The sequence below is a fragment of the Lemur catta genome, chromosome 2 (assembly GCF_020740605.2).
Source record: "Lemur catta isolate mLemCat1 chromosome 2, mLemCat1.pri, whole genome shotgun sequence".
Taxonomy (NCBI): domain Eukaryota; kingdom Metazoa; phylum Chordata; class Mammalia; order Primates; family Lemuridae; genus Lemur; species Lemur catta.
In genome coordinates, this window is record NC_059129.1 from 45,806,057 (window position 1) to 45,827,047 (window position 20,991).

The window sequence follows — 20,991 nt, forward strand, 5'->3', positions numbered from 1 at the left end:
AGGTAGCACTGCTAGAGATGTCAGGAATTTGAGCTGAAGGAGTTGAGAGGCTTCCTGAGGAGGCGGTACCTGAGCTGCCCCTGAGGGGTGAGGGCAGAATGGAAAGGAGTAGATGGGGTGACAGGCTCATGCCTGGTTGTGTGGGAACAAGGAAGAGGACAGAATCTGTGAGGCACAGGTTGGAGAGGGGCTTCCCAGAGCATCTGGAACCAAGACTGTATGGGAGGGGTGGGCATGGACATGGAGGGCCTTGAATGGCAGGCAGAGTAGTTAGGTCTTAGTGGGATAGGGAAGGCTGGCTTGCTTGGCAGGGAGGAGCTGCTCTTGGCTTTTGCTCCTTGTGTCCGTCTTGTCTTTTTATGTGGTGGCTCTAGACTGTATGGCCAGTACTTGCTTTTCTTGTTTTTTTTTCTTGCTGCCTAACATTTTGTTTCAACAATACCTTCCCATCCCATCTGGCCCAAGCTTTCCTCTGTTAGGACAGTAGGTTGGTATATAGAGACAAGAGCTTGAAGCCTAGAGTTAAGCATCCCTGAATGTAAATCACCAGACTTCTTACCAGCTATGTAACCTGGGGAAAATGAGTTAACCTCTCTGAGCCCGTTCTCTTACTTCTAATATGGGGCTTCTGATATTTACCTTGCAGGGCTCTAAGCACTGGAAATAGCCTATGTAAAGCACTTGACATATAGCAGTAGATGGTAGCAGTTATTGTTGCCATCCTCTCAGCTGTACAGGCTTGACCACACAGCACTGAGAACGCTGCACTAAAAATGAAAGATTCTCCTATTGGGACTTAGCTCTGGACATCAGGCCCATCCAGCCTGAGAAGGCCAGCTACTTGGGGATACTGCTAGAATCTGGTCTTCCCCTACCATCTCAGCTGCCTGGTACCCAGGGATACTTCTATACAACCCTAGTTGACGCTCACAAAAACAGGTGTTGATCCTTAATAGATGAGGCACCTGAGGCACAACTGGCTTCAGTGATTTAAATTGAGGTCATGATGTTAGAGGCAGAGTCAGATCAGAGTATAGACATCTTGGCTCAGACACCTGCTCTTACAGGTGTGACTTGCCTCAACAGTTCTGGCCAAGGTGTCTATAACTTACAGCTCTCAAATTAGGTGTCTGGCCCATCTCTGTACCCCTCTTGGCTCAGTTGTCAGAGCTATAGGACTCTGGAGTGTGGTTAGAAATTGGATAGATAGGCCAGGCATGGTGGCTCACGCCTGCAATCCTAGCACTCTGGGAGGCTGAGGCGGGAGGATTGCTTGAGGTCAGGAGTTCGAGACCAGCCTGAGCCAGGGCAGGACCCTGTCTCTACCAAAAATAGAAAAAATTAGCCAGGCTATGGTGGTGCACAGCTGCAGTCCCAGCTACTGGGGAGGCTGAGGCAAGAGGCTTGCTTGAGCCCAGGAGTTTGAGGTTGTGGTGAGCTGTGATGACGCCATTGCATTCTACCCTGAGGGATGAGTCTCAAAAACAGAAAGAAAGAAATTGGATAGATAGGAGAGTGGTAGCCTTCACAGCAAGTTCATGTCCCTGGGATAACCAGTCTTCATTTGTCTCTGAAGGACTCCTTGCTGTAAACTGACCTCTCATTCATACTAAACAGCATCCTCCGTAAGTAAAAAGGTATTATCTGGCTGGGCATGGTAACTCATGCCTGTAATCCCAGCACTTTGGGAGGCCTAGGTAGGAGGATCACTTGAGGCCAGGAGTTCAAGAACAGCCTTGGCAACATAGTGAGACCCCATCTCTACAAAAAATTTAAAAAATTAGTTGGGCGTGGTGATGCGTGCCTATAGTCCTAGCTACTAAGGATTGAGAGAATCTCCTGACCCTAGGAGTTTGGGGCTGCAGTGAGCTATGATCACACCACTGCACTCAAGCCTGAGTGACAGAGTTGAGATCCTGTCTCTAAAAAAGAAAAGAGAGAGAGAAGGTATTAACCTTCACAAAAAGAGAGACCAAGAGACCTCAAAGAAGAGGAAAAGGAACCTTCTTCTCAGGGTTCTGACTCCCCATTCCTGGAAGGTCTGGGCTGTTTTAGTTCTGCCAAAGAGAGCCCCCATCCTCAACTCTGACTAGCCCTGCTAGATGTCTCAGGGTGTGGTTGACAGAGAGCCCTTATCCTTCTTCTGCCTCTCCTGACACCATCCCCAAAGAATGAAGGTAGCTGTTGCCAGCTGTGTGATGGATAGGGTGTGTATGTTTATCTGAAGAGGCAAGGTGGGTGGGCTCCTCAACAGGCAGAGAAGACTCCCTGATAATTGAGGTTTGAAATTAGAAGCAGATCCAGGGACTTGTGAGCCAGCCAGGGTAGGGAAGTCTTACTATGTCCCTTTGTAGCCAAATGAGAGTAGCAGAGTGAGCTGTGTGTGCTGTTTTCCTTAAAGTAAGAGCCGGAGGATGGTAAGGAAAATAGTGTCTGTTCCTTGCCTTAGCCAGCAGTATCTCCCCCTAAATCTTTGTCTTTATCGGGCTCTCTCTACCATCCAAGACTTCTCACAGGAGAAGGAACAGCCATCCTCTCTATTCCTCCTCACTGAGCCCCCCCCACCCCCGAGGCAGCTGCCCTGTGCTGCAGCATGTGTAGGGGAAAGGGGGCGTCCGTGCTCAGGCTCACTCTGTGTGTCCTTGGCAGGCATGACCAACGGCTTTGGAAAACACACTGAAAGCGGGTCTGACTCCGAATGTAGTTTGGGTCTCAGTGGTGGACTGGCATTTGAAGCTTGCAGGTAAGAACACTTGTCCCCAGAGCTTTGGCAGCCCCTCTGTCCCCTCTCCTTTTATTCTCTGTTCAGCGAGAGAATGCACCTTCTCCTGCTTATCTTGGTTTCTTCCCCCACCCCTGCTATTTTCTGAGGCCTCTGGTCTATAACTCTGGGAGCTCCTAGGAAATGAGGTGATCCTTGACTCTCAGGTATGATCTAAGAAGAGGGGTGGTGCTGATGCTCACAGGGTCTGTGGGGCTGAATGTGGGCTCTAGAGGGTGGGGAGAGCTGATTCTCCTGTTGCTCACTGAAATTGACATTTGAGCCAGTGTCCCCCCGTCACCCTCACACTGCCCACACATACATACATAATCCAGCTTGTTTTCCCCTTTGCCTTTTGGGGCATCGTAGCAATGGCCTCTTTAGAGGTGTAGTGTGGGCATAAGAAATGAACAGGTAGGAAATTTGTAATTGCCTTTATTCAGTCAAAGGTCCTAGCTCTTTTTATCATCCTTGAGCTGAAAAGGGATAGGTTTCTTTTACCTGAAAGGAGAATTTCTGAGACCAGAATCTCAAAGTTTCTTCCAAATCCAGTTTATTGAGCCACTCCTCTATGTTTTGTGTTCCGTAAGACACCAAGGAGAGTGGGACTCTTGAAAATGAGAAACCCACAGTGCCACTGGGGAAAAATGACTTGTCCTTTTGAAGTCTGAAGTCATGGTCCCATCACGTGGCTGCTGAATGAATCCTAGATTTAGAGTAGGGAAGGAAAGGTCCCAGGGTACCACCAAAAGGTAGTGTACTCATTCTACCCGGGCTGCTGGGCTCCTGGTGGGGCTATGGAGGCCCCCACCCACCCCTCAGCCCTGAACTGGTTCCTTGCTGTGATTTCTTTGGGATGTCCCTGCAAAACCTCAAAGTTGCCCTAGCTTTCTCCCCCACTATTATAGCCTCCAGAGATACAGGGGGAGTAGATGGGAGAAAACACAATTACCATTGATTTCTCTAGGGCCCTTACTCCATGTAGGAACAGTGTCCATGGAAGGTATTTCCTCCTTAACTCACTGGTTCTCAGTGCAATTTCGGGGTTTAAAATAGGAGAGTCAGGCCAGGTGCGGTGGCTCATGCCTGTAATCCTAGCACTCTGGGAGGCCGAGGCGGGCGGATTGTTTGAGCTCAGGAGTTTGAGGCCAGCCTGAGCAAGATGAGACTCCATCTCTACTAAAAAATAGAAAGAAATTAGCTGGACAACTAAAAATATATAGAATAAATTAGCTGGGCATGGTGGAGCATGCCTGTGGTCCCAGCTACTTGGGAGGCTGAAGCAGAAAGATTGCTTGAGCCCCAGGAGTTTGAGGTTGCTGTGAGCTAGGCTGACACCATGGCACTCAAGCCAGGGTGACAGAGTGGGACTCCACCTCAAAAAAAAAAAAAAAATAGGAGATTCAGGGGCTCTAACTGCAGGATTTTTTCATTTTTCTTTCTTTTTTTCCCTACGCTGTGGTGGTAAGTACGTAAGAGAAGATCTTATTTATTAGATTGAAATCATATAATCCCAGAATTAGAAATAACCTGGAAAGAACTGATCACTAACCCATCTCCCACACCCCCTTCCTTACCTGCCCCTTGGTTTATCTTTTCTGATGATTTTCTGAACAGATTGGAGTTGTACCTTCTTTCTAGAGGTCACTCATTCAGCTATTGATAATTGGACACCTACTGTATGTCAGGCACTGTTCTAAGCACTAAGGTGTCAGTTCTCATGGAGTTTATTTTCTAGAAGGGGAGATGGATGTTAAACCAGTAAACAAGGTAATTATAGATTGGGTTGTCTGCTTAGGGCTGGGTAACTTGGAGAGAGGGCTGAAATGCAGGCCGTGATTGAGTCAGTTGTGCTTTCTTCTATGTATCAGGAACAAACAGACCTAGTTCTGGTGTTGCATCCTATTTTATTGAGCTCATCCTTGTCAGAGCTCATCATCCTTGTCAGAGCTCATCAGCTCATAGTACAACTTTAGTAGTTTATAATACTTTGAGTAAGACATTAAAATTTACTGCCCCTCATAAGATAATAACTGCAAGTGCCATTTATTGAGTGCATGGTATATGCCATACTGAGTATTTTATGGTTATTCATTCATTAATCCTCACGAAAATACATGGGGAACACAATCTCAGAGAGGTTAAATAACTTGTTCAAGGTCACAGAACTAATGAAAAGAGCTGGGTTTTGAACCCATATAGTGTGACTCTGGAGTTTAATCCCTTAACCACTCTGCTGTGCTGTCTTCTATTGGATTTGATGATGTTTACCCAGACTCATGATGTGAACTTTGAGAGGCTTTCCTAACAAAATTACTAGCACTTTACATTTGTATAAGGCCTCAGAGTCTCTAATCCTGTTGACAGATTTTTATTAGGTGAGTGGGAACTGAATCCTAAAGGTGAACTGGGTATTTTTTGTTTTTTTTCCAAATAGGTCCTAATTTTGACTAGCAAGGAAAAACTCCCAACCTAACTACTGGTTACTGAAGGAATATGATTCATTGGGTTTTGGTTAAGCAAAATTTTCTTAGTATAAGGTCATGATACAGTCAGTTCTGATTGAGTAAAATAGGAGTACCCTACTCTCTGGCCAGTCCTACCCCCGGTTGCTATTATCCCACCCTGGGTTTCTTAAGCATTTCTACTTTTTTGCAGATTGTTGACCTGTCTTTGAAGTGCTTTTTTAGTTGAAAAAAATTACAAAGCAGTATTATTTTTAAAAGTTTGGATAGAAAAAAGCCCTAGCCACATCATTTTTGCCCAAAGGCTCACAATTGTGGTTATACATTAGAATTACACAGGGAGCTCTTTAAAAATACTGGTGCCTGGGTGGGTCTCAGTTATACCATTGCTCTGGTATTGCTATTCTCATTTTCACTTATTACTTTCTAGTCCTTTTCTTTGTCTAATATATATTTTACCTCTTTGCAATAGCTATGTTAAAAAAAATTGGTCTAATTTTTAGTTAAAAAAAATGCGTTTCTCTCTAAGAAAAACTTCACACATAAAACCATTTGTGAGAAGTGGATTTTTTTCCAATTTAAAAATGTCTTTTCTAATTAAGGAAGTATGACACGTCCTTTATAGAAAATTTACGAAAGAGGCAAATTTTTGTATCTCAAATATAAATTTGTTTCTGAAGAAGAAGCATTGTGAACCACAGAGTAAAGAATTCTGGGCTGATGTGAGATGGCCCCTCTTCATGGCAAGGCTGCTTAGACTCTGGAGGGATTGACAAGTGACGGGGACTGAACCTTTCCTTTGGAGGAAGTCTAAGTTCCCTGAGCAAGGGAGCAGGCATCTCCATCCAGGTTCAGTCCTTCCATATGGATGAAGTGGTTCCTCAAAGCCTTGTGGGAACTTTTCAGTCAAAAGTGTGTCATGGGTTAGTGTGAGTTTTTAGGAGAAGGTGAGAAACCATCCTTCCTGAAGGGTTTTTACAGCTCCACTCCTGTCAGAGATGGGAGAAGGGGAGTGGACGTGTTAGTCATCGAAGTTGCTCATTTCACCCCCTCTACCTGCTCTGTATGCAGTGGTATGACGCCCCCCAAACGCAGCCGTGGGAAGCCAGCCCTATCTCGAGTGCCCTTCCTGGAAGGTGTGAATGGAGACGCTGACTACAGTAGCTCAGGTGAGGAGAAAGTGTTCAGGCAGAGCTGGGCTGGGGGAGAGGGGCAGGCCTTCTGAGGAGCCAGCTCTTCAGGCTGCTGCACTGCTGGGGCTCAGAACCTGGCCCCAGTCTCGGAGCTCCCCTAAACCCTCACCTGGGCAGGGAGATGGCCCTCACTCCCAGGTCATTCATACTGTTTTTTTTTTTTTTTTTAATTCATCTTATACTTGAATAGGTAATACATGCCCAAGGTAATAAAAAGAAGGTACAAAAGGGTATATAATGAAAGCCAGCACTCCCTCCCTCGAACATCTACTGTTAGCAATTTCTTTTGTGTCTTTCTGAGGTAACCCGTGTATACATATATATACACAAACCAAAATTTGCATGTATATTTAAGAAAGTGAGTAGAGAAGCCTAATATACACATGTTCCTCTAAACCATTCCTTTTTTCCAGTTAATAATTTATCTTGGAGATCTATCTGTGCTTCCTGTTGGCTGCCTAGTGTACCATTGTATAGGAATATCATCATCCAGCCCTCGAAAGATAGACATTTAGATTGTTTTCACTTATTTGTTATCATAATCATAATCAGTGTTGCAATGAGCAACCTTGTGCATAGATCATTTCATATCCATGGAGAGTATAGAAGTGGGATTGCTGAAGTGAAGGAAGTGTGCATTTGTAATTTTGATGGGTATTGCCTGTCTGAGCTACTTATCAGTGATGGCCTGTATCACCGAATCTCACACATAACCCTGTAGTTTTATGGGTCTTGTCTCTTTGGACCAAGAGAATAAAGGGAAGGGCAGGGCCAAAAAGAGAGGCTGGGGTGGTGCTCTGGTGGAGCAGGTGCAGAGCAGGCTGTTTTCTGAGCTTATAATGCTGTCCGGCCCTATAGTGGAGGGATGTGCACTCTCTGGATGCCTTGTCTTTGCAGTTTCCATCTAACACACAGGCTGCAGGGCTTCTCTTCCCCTCTTTCCTTTTCCCAAGTGCTTTATTCTCCCTCAGCATCTGTTTCTTTCTCGTGCGTGTGTTGATGATGCATGCCTGTGTGTTTCATTACTTTCTGTGACTGTTAACACCCAGAAGACAGGGCTCATGTTTAGATGAATTTGTACAGCATCTAGCACAAAAATAGGCGTATATTGGCACTCTTTATGCTTCTAGTGGTGACATTTTATACTTACTTTAAAAACCACATACTTAATAAAATGATGCCAAAGGAAATTTAAGAAGGAAATTGACCTCCCATAGTTCCATCATCATAACACGATTGTCTTCATTTCTCTATGTTGCCTTATGTTTATTTTAGGCACATTTTTAATAAAATGGTAATCCAAAACACATGCACTTTGTATTCTACTTTTTTCAATGTTATTTCATACTTTTTTCATATTGACACATAATCTTTATATATCTCATTATTGGAACAATGTACCTAACAATCAATGTATTATAATTAACCATTCTGTTGTTAGACATTTGGGTTGTTTCCAACTTTTAACATTATATGTAATGTAGTGAACCCATATTTTTGTCCAAAATCGTTTTATTCATTTTCAAAGTTATTTTTCCTAGAGTAAATTCCCAGGTGGTTCATACTTTTTTTAATGGCTCTTGAGACATCCTACCAAATTACATTCCAAAAGGATTGAACTGCTCTGCAGTTTCATCAGCAGTGTATGATTGCACCAGTTTCCCCTCAGCCTACCTCTTTAGTATTGGAGTTTATCCTTTTATAGTTATTGCTATTGCCTCAATAAGTACAAAACAGTACCTCATTGTTATTTTAGTACATTTTGAAAAAACTACAAGTGAGAGTGGTAATGTTTCCTTAGAAATATAATTTCCTCTCTATTAGCTTTGGACTTTTTCCCTTGGTTGAGTGTGGTTACCTCCCCATTACAGTTGATAGATGTGGAGAGGGAAAGGGGTTCCCTGTGTGTTCAGAAGCATCTGTGAAGCACCCATGCGCATGTGCTAATGCACTGGGTACAGAACAAAGTAAGATGAAGAGATGTGCCTGCCTTGGGGGACACCCAGTATGAGGTTCTGACAGAAGTAGGCATGTGAAGAACTTGCAGACCTGTTTGGCTCTGCTGAGTGCTGTGCATCCAGGTGACCTGGATGGCCAGGTGTGGCCCTGTCAGAAAAGAACTCCTTTAGCAAGTGGTTTTACTAGATATCCTTCCCAAGCATCTTTTTGCATGAAGCCTCTATCATGAGGACTCCCCACTCAAGGAAGCCCAGAGAGCAGTGTGTGACATTGCCCGAGCTGATTTATGGCCCTTCTCCCGCAGGCCCTGGGGATGAAGCAGTTACATTTTGCAGGAAAAGCCATCTTAGGATTCTAGTTCAGAGGTCGGTAAACTATGGCTTGCTGCCTGTTTTTGTATGGCCCCTGAGCCACGAATAGTTTTTACATTATTAAATGATTGAAAAGAAAATCAAAAGAAGAATGATATTTTATAACGTGAAAAATTACATGAAATTCAAGTTTCAGTGTCCAAAAATAAAGTTTTATTGCAACACAGCCATGCTCATTCATTTATAGATTGGCTGCTTTCATGCCACAGTAGTAGAGTTGAGTAGTTGTAACAGAGACCTCGTGGCCCAGAAAACCTAAAATGTTTGTTTACTATTTGGCTCTTTACAGAACTAGTTTGCTGACCTCTGATCCAGTCTAAGAACTTCTCCTAAGGAAAGAGCAGGGAAAAGGAAGGGTGGAGGGGATGTTGCTGACTAATTCTTGGGCTGCCCCATTCAATTGGAAGCCATAGGCAGGCCTTCTGGGCATCATTCCAAGTCCCCTTCGGGCACTGTCTCCTCCCCTCCCCCACCCCCAGGCAGAAGCCTCCTGATGCCCTTTGAAGACCGCGGAGACCTGGAACCCCTGGAGCTGGTGTGGGCCAAGTGCCGAGGCTACCCTTCCTACCCTGCCTTGGTGAGTCTGCCCCAGACGCCACCCTCCTACCTACACCCTTCCCTGGGTGGTTCTGGCCCCTGCCTTGCCTTGGGGGCTTATCTGATTGGATTAAGCCAGCAGAGTGCGGTGGGAGTCAGGATGCCTTTAGCTGCAGAAGGGAGGGGGGCTTTTTTTTGTTTTTACCCCAGCCTGAGTGAGTCAACCAGTAAGGCTCCCAGCTTGGGGCACTTAAAATAGGCTAAAACTATGCAGACTGAGACTAGGGTTCTTAGGGCTTTAATAGCATCTATTTATTTGCTTATGCATAAAAGTAACATCTGCCTGTTGTAGAGAATTTTAAAAGCTATTAATAATGCTTACATGTTTAAACATTTGTCATGCTGAGTCCTTGAAATACTGAGGCAGGTATTGTCATTCCGTTTTGTAGTAAAGAGAACTGAGGATCTGTTACCCATGGTCATCCAGCTGATAAGTAACAGAGTTGGAATTTGAGCCCAGGGCTCAAAATGTGTGATGTCAAAGCCTGTGTTCTGAGCCACCGAGTTCAAGGTCATCCACAGTCCTGTCTATTCAGGGATAACTTGGTGTATATCCACTCAGCCTTTTTTTAAAATTCATAAATGTGCATATATGTGAGACCATACTGTTTTTAACCTCCCTTTCACATAACAGTATACCATGAACATGCATGTCTTACGCCATCAAACATTCTTCATCAACATCACTTTTAATGATCGTATTGTCTTCAGTTGTGTGCATGTCCCATTTTTAACCATTCCCTAGTTGGTCATTTAAATCATTTTGAATTTTTCACTATGATAAACAGTTGGCAGTAAACATCATTGTAGCTTTACCTTTGTGCACATCCATGATTATTTCTTTACAGTGAATTCTTAGGAGTGCCTTCTTGGGGCAAAGTCTATACAGAATTCTGATACAAATTGCTTAGAAAGTTAGTTTCAGTTTATACTCCAACTAGCAGTAGCTAAAATTTCCATTTCTTCCACAGTAGCAATAGTTAAAAATTCCATTTTTACCACCTTGATTGTTATTTCTTAGAGCTCTTACTCGGTTGGGGAGGTAATGTCTATCTGGCTCTGGAAGATTCCACTAATACTAAACCTTTGGGGCATGTAAGAATCATCAGGGGTAATTTTTTAAACAATATGGATACTGAATCAGCTCCACCTCAGCACTACCAAATTAGACTCTCTGAGGCCAGACCCAGGCATGAATATTTTTTGAAAAAGTTCCTGGAGGATCTGTAGCCAGGCTTCTTATATGCTTACAGGGCTCTTACATGAATATAGGGAGGCCTCTGGGCTTCTCCCAGTTCTTTCATATCTGACAGCAACCTCTTAAGATAAAGAGGGCAGGGATTCTGATCCTGTTTGAATGGATAAGGAAACTACAGCTCAAAGAAGTTATACAATCTGCTGGAGCCACATTGGAACCCATGTTGCCTTCCTAATTCCCTCCTTAGCAATGGCAAGTGTGATCGAGTAGCTGAAGAGCTTGGGCCTGGGACTGCCTTACTTCACAAGGCTCTGCCCTGCCAGCAGTGAAACTGCAGGACCCCCCAGCTTAGTCATTAAAGAAGTGGTTAAGCTGTGTAGGTTTGGTTTTTTTTCAAACCTGACAATGCAAAAAAGCCAATCTAAAACTAGTCTTTTTTTTTCCCCCCAGTTATCTTCTTATTCATGCATTTTCTCCTATGGTTAAAGAAATTCAGCCACCACCTGAACACAACCTTTGTTTTTATTTTGGTATATGTTCTCCCAGTCTTTTTCCTATGCATACTTCAATATGTATTTTTATCCATAGTAAATATACAATTTTTAGTCTTTTTGGGGGCTCTTTTAAACAAATGTTTTTACCTGTGTTTTTATAAAATTAATGTACCACATTATAAGAGTTTTGGAAAAATAGAGAAAAAAACCCTCATGATTCTAACATGTCAACTCCAAGTATTTTCTATCCTTCTATTTATTCACATATTACAGTTGTAATAATAGTGTATGTACACATTAATTATTAATAGATAATATGTTAAAGTTTATCACAAGCTTTATTGCCATGTTGTTTTATATCTGCAGAGCATTCATTGAGTGAATGGACCATTATTTATTATTTTGGGACACAAAAGCTCTCCTCAAATGGCAGACTTACCCACCTTGCTTTTGCCTCAGGGCAAATTGTTCACAGTTCACTCTCTGCAAGCACCCTAGGTTCCTAGGCAGGAACCAGTATGCCTTAGTCAAGAGGAAACATTAGAGCAGCTGCACTGTCTCATTTGGTAATCAAGGAAGCGTAGAAGGGATTGTGTGGTGGTTCTCATTAGGACCTTTAGCTTTAGTCACAGGAGGGACAGACAGGTTGGGAGATGGAGTTTTGATCAAATTATATACCTGGCGGGTGGGGTAGAGGTGGTTCATCCTTAGAGTAATCTCCTAACCAGAACACCTGCTTTCAGCTGCTTATCTTGAGAGGGATGTTGGCAGAAACCCAAAGGTAAATAATGAGAGCAGTTTATTATGAAGAGCCCGCTGGGACAGGGTATAGGAATTAAGATTGCTCTGTCTCTGGAGAAGGCTGCTTCCTCAGTAAATTTCCAAGTCTGTCTGGCCTGTGTGCACAGCAATGCTAGCAACTGCCCTGGAAGCAGGAGCTGTGTAGGAGGCAGTGGGTACCAGAGCCCCAAGCCTTGTCCACGCATCTGGTCTTAGTCCCAGCATGGCTTCAACCAGCTGTGTCCTTCCATGCTTGGTGTTTTTCTCTGTCTGCTAATGCCTGTCAGCAGACTTCTCAGCATCAGCAAAGGATTGAAATGAGATGATATGTGAATAACTAGGAGCTTTAGAAACTTTGAAAGTGCTGCACAGACCTGGAGAGTTATTGTTGTGTTGGTGCTGCCAGGCATTTTGCTGAGCACCTGCTCTGAGCGAGGCAGGGTAGGGCTGGATGCCAGAAACAAACCCAAACAAGACAGGCCCAGCCCCTGCCCTGTGGAGTGTGCCGCCTCAAGGATTAATGCTTCCCGTGGCCCTTGTTTCCAACCACATCATTCCCCCTTCTCCACTGACCATCCAAGCTCAGTTTTCTAGCTATACACAGAGCCTCCTCTCTGATCTTACCATGGAGTATCAAAAATGTATCTGGTCCACACACCAGGAAGGATTGTAGTCAGACAGGATGGTGGTGGGTAACCAGGAGCCCTGTTAGAACCTAAGGGCAGCTCTCCTGCTGAGGCGGCACTGCCTTCATACCCATGGTGGCTAGGAAAATTGACAGGAAAAACATGGCCTCCACTCTTCTCTCCTGAGGAACATTGGAGGAAGGGGTTTGCCTATCTGGCCTGGATGTCAAAGATACCCCACTCAGGCCTGACACTCCAGACATGGGCTTCCCACTGCTTTTTCAGCTCTGATAGTTTGTGGAGCAAGCTCCCTCATCAGAAGGACTGGTTGGGCAGGGCCAGAAGATTAGGGCAATGAACTGGGGAAAGAGAGTCAAGATTTCCATTTTGGGTTGCTGGGGGTCATGGAAGAGGTCAGCCCCTCCATCACTTGGTTGTGAGCAAGGCCAAGCCTTTGCATGACTGGTATGGGGTGCTTCAGCAGTTGGTCCTGCGGCAGGGGGCCCAGCTCACCCTGTCCTCCCCCACTGAGTGCCGGTCTTTCATTCTGCCTCCAGATCATCGATCCCAAGATGCCCCGGGAGGGCCTCCTGCACAATGGCGTTCCCATCCCTGTCCCCCCACTGGACGTGTTGAAGCTGGGAGAGCAGAAACAGGCAGAGGCTGGAGAGAAGCTCTTCCTTGTCCTCTTCTTTGACAACAAGCGTACCTGGTGAGTGGGTGCTGCTGCTGGGTGGGGGAGGCATGCCAAGAGGCGGTGCCAGTGCTGCTGTACTCATGAGACGCACAGGGGCCATGAACTCAGTTGCCCTGGGCTCCACCCGTGAAGGGAGGTATGACGTGCCAGCAGCTGGCCTGCACTTGCCATGTTAATAGTAACTTAGCGTTACTCGTAACACTGATTAATAGTGTTAATAGTAACTGAGGGGTGTTGCAGATCAGATTCCCTGGGAAATACTCTGAGATGGAGATTTTTTTTTTTTTTTTTTTTTGAGACAGAATCTCACTCTGTTGCCCGGGCTAGAGTGAGTGCCGTGGCATCATCCCAGCTCACAGCAACCTCAAACTCCTGGACTCAAGCAATCCTTCTGCCTCAGCCTCCTGAGTAGCTGGGACTACAGGCATGTGCCACCATGCCCGGCTAATTTTTTCCATATATATATTTTAGCTGTCCATATAATTTCTTTCTATTTTTAGTAGAGACGGGGTCTTGCTCTTGCTCAGGCTGGTCTCGAACTCCTGAGCTCAAACAATCCGCCCGCCTCGGCCTCCCAGAGTGCTTGGATTACAGGCGTGAGCCACCGCGCCCGGCCTGAGATGGAGATTTGTATATCAGGGGGCTTACTGGGAAGAGCTGTGGGGGTAAAGGATGCAGCACTGGGCAGGGGAGAAAGTTAAACTGCAGTGCATTTGCAACAGAGGCCTCAGCTCATTCTGTGGGGACATGTGGAGCTGGGTGGCTTGATAGAGATGTTGGGAATTGGGGCTGTGCCCTTGTGCCCCTACGCCACCTAGTCGTTGAATGCCACTGCCCCTGGGGAGGGCTGTGCCCTTGGGCCAGGCAGCTTCCTTGGTGTAGGGTGATTCCTGGAGAAGGGCTCAGCTGAGAGCCTGTTGGCTGCCGACACTCCAGTAGCTGTGGGGAAGCCTGTCTCAGTCCTGCGGGCAGTTCTGGCTGTACAACACCTTAAGGTTTCTCTTAGCACCAGCAGGTGAGTGCTTTCACCTCTGCTTCTATATAGAATGAGGAAGTAGAACTAGCTAGTAAAAATAATGGTAATAATAGCTGCCATTTGTTGAGTGCTTACTCCATGTGCTTATGTAAGTGGCTTTACATATATGATCTCATCTAATGCTGTTTAAACTTTCATTAATCCCCTCACAATCCATTTTGCAGGTTAGGAAGCTGAGGCTCAGAAAGCCAAGACCCTGTTGACAGAACTGGGATACAAATGGAGATCTGGCTCTGAAGGCTACGCTCTTAGCCACATGTTAGCATCACCTGGGAGCTTTAAAAACACACAGGGTGCAGGCCCCACCAGAGATCAGTTCACCAATTCCTGACATCAGCTCTGCTTCCTAGCCATAGCTTCCTAATTGCCCAAGGCAGCTCGAGGCTCAGAGCCCTCCCAGGTGGCTCAGCTGGTCCCAGAGGGCAGCACATGGGCTTCTCTTGGCTGATGGGCCCTGACAATCCTCCAAGCCAAGTGAGAGTCTGGGGAAGGACCTAGCTGCATAGGTCACATGCCATTTCCCCAGCCCAGCACACCCTGCTTGCTGCCCTGACCTGCCAGGTTCCTTGTTGCCTCCTGCAGAGGGTGTCCCCTCTCCCTGGCCTTGCTGGTCCTGGAGAAATGAGCCCAGAGGAGTCCCCTGTACTACCTACCAGGGCCCAGCCTCTTACTGTGCTTGCATTTCAGGCAGTGGCTTCCGAGGGACAAAGTCCTGCCCCTGGGTGTGGAAGACACCGTGGACAAGCTCAAGATGCTGGAAGGCCGCAAGACCAGCATTCGCAAGTCAGTGCAGGTGGCCTACGACCGTGCGATGATCCACCTGAGCCGAGTGCGGGGGCCCCACTCCTTTGTCACTTCTAGCTACCTGTGAGGGTGAGGCCAGGCCTGTGTCTACTTGCCCTGCCTCCATCCCATGGGGCACAGAGAAGCCTCTTCTGCCCCAGCCAGATGTATGGCCGGCAGCTTCCCCTTCTCATGGCAGGCCAGGGACTGGGCTGTGTCCCCACTAAGGGCAACTGTGACCAATTGCATGGTTCCCCTGGAGGGCCTGCTGTGTGCCAAAAACTCCCACCCAGGGTCCCTCAGGGGATATTCCACTGAAGAACCAGTTAGAAGCAGAAACAGCTCTGGGGCTTGGGCCTAGCCAAGGAGATGGATGTGGCCCAGAAGGCAAGTCCTGGGCTCCTTCTTGAAGGGCTTTCTGGCCCCCTTCGTCCCACTCCCACTGACTACACCTCAGGGCGGGTGAGGTTCTGACACTGATCCCAGAGATGCTGTGGGTACGCCAGGGTCCGAGGGGAGTCTCCTCAAGCTCACCCTCTCTCCCCCTCGTCACCCATTCTCACGCCTCCTCCTTGTCCCGCCTTCCGCACCCATGCCCAGTCTAGCTTTCTCTTTCCCACGTTCCTTTTCTCACTTTTTCTCTTGTGCCAAACTGACAGAAACCATCACCAAACTGGTCTTTTTCTTTAATGTCTCATTCCCCTTGAGGCCAGCTGCTATGCCAGGTGGGTGTCTCTGCCAGGCTCCTCAGGGCCCAGACAGAGGCTAGCCCACCATACGGCGACCCCTCTCCCAGGACACCCCGCACACACCTTTTCACTTCTGCTGCCAACACAGCTGAGGCCCGGCTTTGGGAGTACGCCTCCTGGATTGAGGCAGGGCCCCTCCTGCCCTCTCCCTGTGCAGCCACAAGGCAGGCTGAGCCTGGGGGGTGGGCTTCTGTCATCAGACCAGGCTGGGTGTGGGAGTGTCCCATCTGTCCACCTGGATGTTGAGGGTGGTTGGGGTGGAGCCATGCCCTTCAGCTGGGTCTGCCTCCTTCCCCCTCCTATCCTCTCCTCATGGGCTTTTTCTGCAACTGCAGTCTTAAATCTCACTCTCTACCACCTGGACGGTGTGGCACCTGCTGCCAAACATCTTCCTGGCCTGTGCTCTGTCCTGCCCGTCTTCTGCTGCTCCCACTTCCCCACTCCAGGGAGTGCAGCACTTTTATTTCAAATCCTCTGTCTCCTTCCTTCTTTCTCTTTAGTCCCCTCCCACCTTAACCTTCGCAAAAATGGAAGGAAAAAAAACTGTGAATGGGGAATGCTGACTGACAAACCAACACAACTTTCAGAGGCTTCAATGTCTGTTCTCTAGACGTTTCTTTTCACCTCCTAAGCACCAAAGTCGCAGGGCCAGGTTGCAGGCCACTGATTGCCATGTTGATTTTTAACCTGATGTTCTTTTTAATTGTTTCAAATTTTTCGTAGGGGAGTTTTGGACAAAACAAAGTCACTGGGGAGATCACTGCCATTTTTACACACTCGACTTTTTAAAACTACAACCAACCAACCACCACAACTTCTTATACATTTGGGACACGAGCCAGAGTTTAAAAGGGAACCAACAAAACACTATAACATAAAGGATGGGGTTTTGGATTTTGTACAACAATAAAAACACAATACAGCATATGGCTAGAGAAGGACACGGTGTACATAATTGTAAAATACTGTTCTAAATTATTCAGACCTATAGTTTCCATTATCGGAGCCCTCCATTGTGTGGCCGCACAGTGTGGTTTATTTAAGGAGCCAATGCTTCCCTCTCCCCAGGTAGTTGGTCAGCTGTGGACTCTGTGACCTTTGTCTAAACCTGTGTCGTAAGATCTTGAGGCTTTCTCCCTCTCTCTCTTTCTATGTCTACCTATCTCTTTCTCCCCCTGCCCAACACTTTCTCTTCTTAATCTCTCTCCTCATTTTTCGATCTCTTTGAATCTTTCAGTCTCTCTCTGAGTCTCATTTTTTAAAATGCTCTTTTAGAACGGGAAATGGCTCAGATCCTGCTGTGGCATGGGGCCTACGTGTCTCTGTCGCGTCTGCTGTGAAGCACATGATGCTCTATTTATTGTAGAAAGTGACTTTATTTGCTTTCTAGAATTGTTTATAACAGATGGTATAAGAGAGGTAATAAACAGAGAAAAATCTATGCTTGTAAAGAATACAAAAGTTAATTTTACCTACTATAATACGACTGTCTGAAACTTATTTTCTCTCTGAGAAATAAATGTTCTAATGGGCAGCAGCTGCTGTGCTGTGTTTGGTGTAATCCACAGGGGCCTGCCTCTCTCTTCCTAATTCCCACGGCCCACCTCCTCCTCCTCAAAAGGCTAACGGCCATTACCAGTAGGGTTGCCTGGCTGCTGCACACTGCCAGCTGGAGAGGGCTCTGAAAGTTTGTCTCTTGGACCTCTGGGAGGGGGTTGAAGGTGGGCTCTGACTTTGCTTCCCTCCCAGCCGGCGCTGTCGCCTCCAGGACTGTAGAAGGTCCAGCCTACCCTCCCATGCCTCACCTGCCCTGTGACCACGTTCCTTTAGGAGCATCTGCTTCTCATTCAGCGGAGAAGTGGCCCTTTGGACATCTTTGGCACCTATTTGCCAAGCTTGCTGAATGTGAGACTCCAGGATGCTCGTGCCCCGTTGTCACTGCTGCTGCTCGCATGCTGTAGATGGGCTGCTGGGACACACGGGCGGGTGGGGGAGGGCATAGCCTCGCTCTCCCGAGATCTGGAAGAGATCGTTAGCCTACCTGGTCTTCATTTTACAGACAAGGCAACAGGCCAGTAAGATTGACTTGACCGAGGTCAGCCAGCTAAGAAATAGTGGCAGAATCCTGGGACAAAGATCTGGCCAAGGCTTTCCTTACGGTCTCCACAGCATTTCAAGACTGCGCTGGCCTGTTCTGTACTGTGTCCCCATCTTTCAGTGGCTGTGGCTCCAACATTTCTTTCTAGAAAGAGACATTTCAAAGAGCAGAAGCAGAGGGAGAGTTCCCAGAGACAAACTGGTTGCTGGGCCTAGAATAGCTTTTCCCCTGTCCCTCCCCTATCCCATTCTCCTCTCTGGTCCCACGTGGTTCCTGTGCTTGTATCAGTGCTTTGGCTGAGGACAGAGGGGTCTCCTGATCATCTCCACAGGGCCTTTGACATTCTTGTCATTGAAGTTACTAAAGTGTAAAAGTTCTCAGTTTGGTATAACACTGACAAAGTACAGCTCTGTGTTGGGAATCCTTGTATCGTGTGGTGGGGGTGCAAAAGTACACACCCCTGATCTCAAGACCTCGCAGCCTGATTTATGATTTATAAGATACATCTCAGACAACTGAGTGAGGCCAATGTGAGGGTCCCAGACATTTGGAGGAGTTTGGGAGAGACATCATGTTTACTTGGGGAATAACAAAAAGCTTTCTGAAGAAAGAAGCAATTCAAGCCTTGAAAAATGGTTTGTTTGTTTTTTTTTTTTTTGAGACAGAGTCTCGCTCTGTTGCCCAGGCTAGAGTGAGTGCCGTGGCATCAGCCTAGCTCACAGCAACCTCAAATTCCTGGGCTCAAGCCATCCTCCTGCCTCAGCCTCCCGAGTAGCTGGGACTACAGGCATGCGCCACCATGCCCGGCTAATTTTTTCTATATATATTTTTAGTTGGCCAGATAATTTCTTTCTATTTTTAGTAGAGACGAGGTCTCGCTCTTGCTCAGGCTGGTCTCGAACTCCTGACCTCGAGCAATCCACCCGCCTCGGCCTCCCAGAGTGCTAGGATTACAGGCATGAGCCACCGCGCCCGGCCGAAAAATGGGGTTTAAAAATCTTTGTTTATGAATTGTATTTTGAATTACAAAGGCCATTGCAAAATAATTTACAAAATATTTAGAGTGAAATTATGAGCTCATTCTATAAAACATTTTAGAAATAAAGTAAGGGAAAAATGGCCAGAGATGGGTATGATTTTATCAGGTGGGGCTAAAAAGGAGGCAAAGTCATGGCCTGGGGAGGTATTGTGCATATTCCAAAGCCAGTGACTAACCAACATCCCATTTGACGGGAAACCATTGAGGTGGTCAGGCAGTGAGTAGGGCTTAAAATTCCTGTCACTGGCTGTGTGACCTTGAGCCTCTCTGGGATTAGCATAATAGAGGGCCCTGAAGCCAGGGCAAGGTGTTTGTACCTGGCAGCAGCCATTGAAGGGTAGGATCAGGACAGAGACTTGATTGGAGCTTGGTAACTAATTAAACATCAAAGTCAAAAAGCAGGAGTGTTAAGACAAGGTTGCCTGGTGGCTGAGGGATTAACTGTAGGTTTTGTGTGGAGAAGGAAAAGTAGTTTTTGATGAGTTTGTGTTGCTTACAGGACATCTGAGAAAAACCTCCAGCAGGCCAGGTGGAAGCTGGGCCTGCAAGAGAAAGTGGGAGCAGATGACAGAATGGGGGGGCACTGGAGCCACCTGGGCAGTTAGAAGAATGGCCAAGGAGGGAGAGGAGGGTGAAGGAGAGACCTGAGGAAAGCCCCTTTCGTTTAGAGTCCAGGGTCGGGGGAGAGGAGACAGGGCTTTCGGAGGGGTCTGGTGTCCAGGGAGAGCCTCTCACGGAACGGCAGGCCCTGAGGATCACGGGCCCAACAGCCCATCCCACAGTCAGATGTGCACCATGAGGCAGGGAAAGGCGGTAGTGGCCAGAACCCACACTTTCTGCTCTCCACACACCTACATATTCAGAGCCCTCAAGGTGAGCAAAGGTGTCCTTAATGAATTTCATCAATGCTGTGATTAAAATGCAAGGGCTCAAGACTAAAATATATTGGAGCATGTGTGGTGGAGACACTGACTCCCTGACCTGGCTAGTCTCTGAGCTTCAGCTTTGAGAGAAGTGGGGTTGGTGGTAAGACTGGCTCTGGGAGCGGGCGCCGAAGGAGAGATGGAGTGTGGGGTCCTTGCCTGCAGGCCCCCCACGGGATCTGTATTAGTATTCTCTACAACTTTAATTTTCTTTAAAAGACTAGGGCTCATGGGCTACATGGAGTAGAAAAAGCTAATTATCCCCAAATTTCAGAAGGGTTGTCATATTATTTTCCAAGAACATTGTATGTCCTTTGCTTGGCACCTATAAGACTGGGTGGAAGTGGGTGGCTTCAGTTTAACTCCTGAAGCGGTGTCTAAAATCCCTTCCTTTTCCTTCCCTCTTTGCATTGGCCCTTTTGGGGGATACAGAGGCCACACTGGGGTTGCAGTGTTGATGGTTCCTGACGGGTGGGGGCCGAGGGGAGGGGCTCTTCCCTCCAGCTTCACAGTCCAGAAAGAGCCCTGCAGGAGGAGATTTCATCTAAGTCGGTCATGGAAGATTATAAGATTTGTTCTTTGCTCTGTAATTTGGGAAATTAAAAAAAAAAATACAAAGCAGAAAGTAAGAACTACCCTTGTTCTAACCACCCAGAAATATCCATTTCCACCATTTTAATGTAATTCCTTATAGTCTCTTGTTTTTTCTAGGTGGGGCATGTATTTTAGATTGTTGTACTGGGTAGCTGAGGAAATCAGGACTCTGAGAGGCTGTTAGCTGGCGGACGTCACTGCAGAAGTTCTTGGCAGGACTGGCACACGAGTCCCCACCCCTCCTCAGCCTAAGTCTGGCTCTTCCTCGTTTGTCGTGAAATCAGTGAACCAGCCTAGGCCAATTCTTGCCTGTTGTTTGTTCCTTTGTTTTGTTAAAATATTGGCAGTCTCCACAGCATTTGAAATGAGATGGGAGCTGTGTATCTCCATCACAGCCACTTTGCTATCGGAGTACATTTCCATAGAAGTAAGTCCTAGACCAAATTCTGCCGCATACAAACATCTGTGAGCAAGGAGGCCACCAAATGGCCAAGCAGTTCATCATCTCTAGCTCGAGAAGTTTCCACTCTGCCCTCAGGTGCAGCACCAGGAATGGAAAGTCACTCCAAGGCGGACACAGCACTCTCTTGAGGGTGAGACCCGTCAGCCGAGTAGCGGGTGAGGAGCA

At 46.7% G+C, this 20,991-nt stretch overlaps 1 protein-coding gene across 4 annotated transcripts in view; it reads left to right on the plus strand.

The window, feature by feature from the left end:
• The window catches only part of BRPF3 (bromodomain and PHD finger containing 3), a 35,059-nt gene extending 17,816 nt beyond the window's left edge, over positions 1-17,243 (plus strand). For 3 of the 4 annotated variants that reach the window (XM_045543601.1, XM_045543600.1, XM_045543602.1), the window contains exons 9-13: positions 2,650-2,743; positions 6,298-6,395; positions 9,229-9,326; positions 13,002-13,156; positions 14,865-17,243. In XM_045543601.1, coding sequence (XP_045399557.1) covers positions 2,650-2,743; positions 6,298-6,395; positions 9,229-9,326; positions 13,002-13,156; positions 14,865-15,048 — 629 coding nt within the window. In that variant the 3' untranslated portion in view covers positions 15,049-17,243. Of the gene's footprint in view, positions 1-2,649; positions 2,744-6,297; positions 6,396-9,228; positions 9,327-13,001; positions 13,157-14,864 lie in introns of those variants that run through there. The other variant, XM_045543603.1, reaches the window with a different exon arrangement.
• Positions 17,244-20,991: the final 3,748 nt, after the last annotated feature.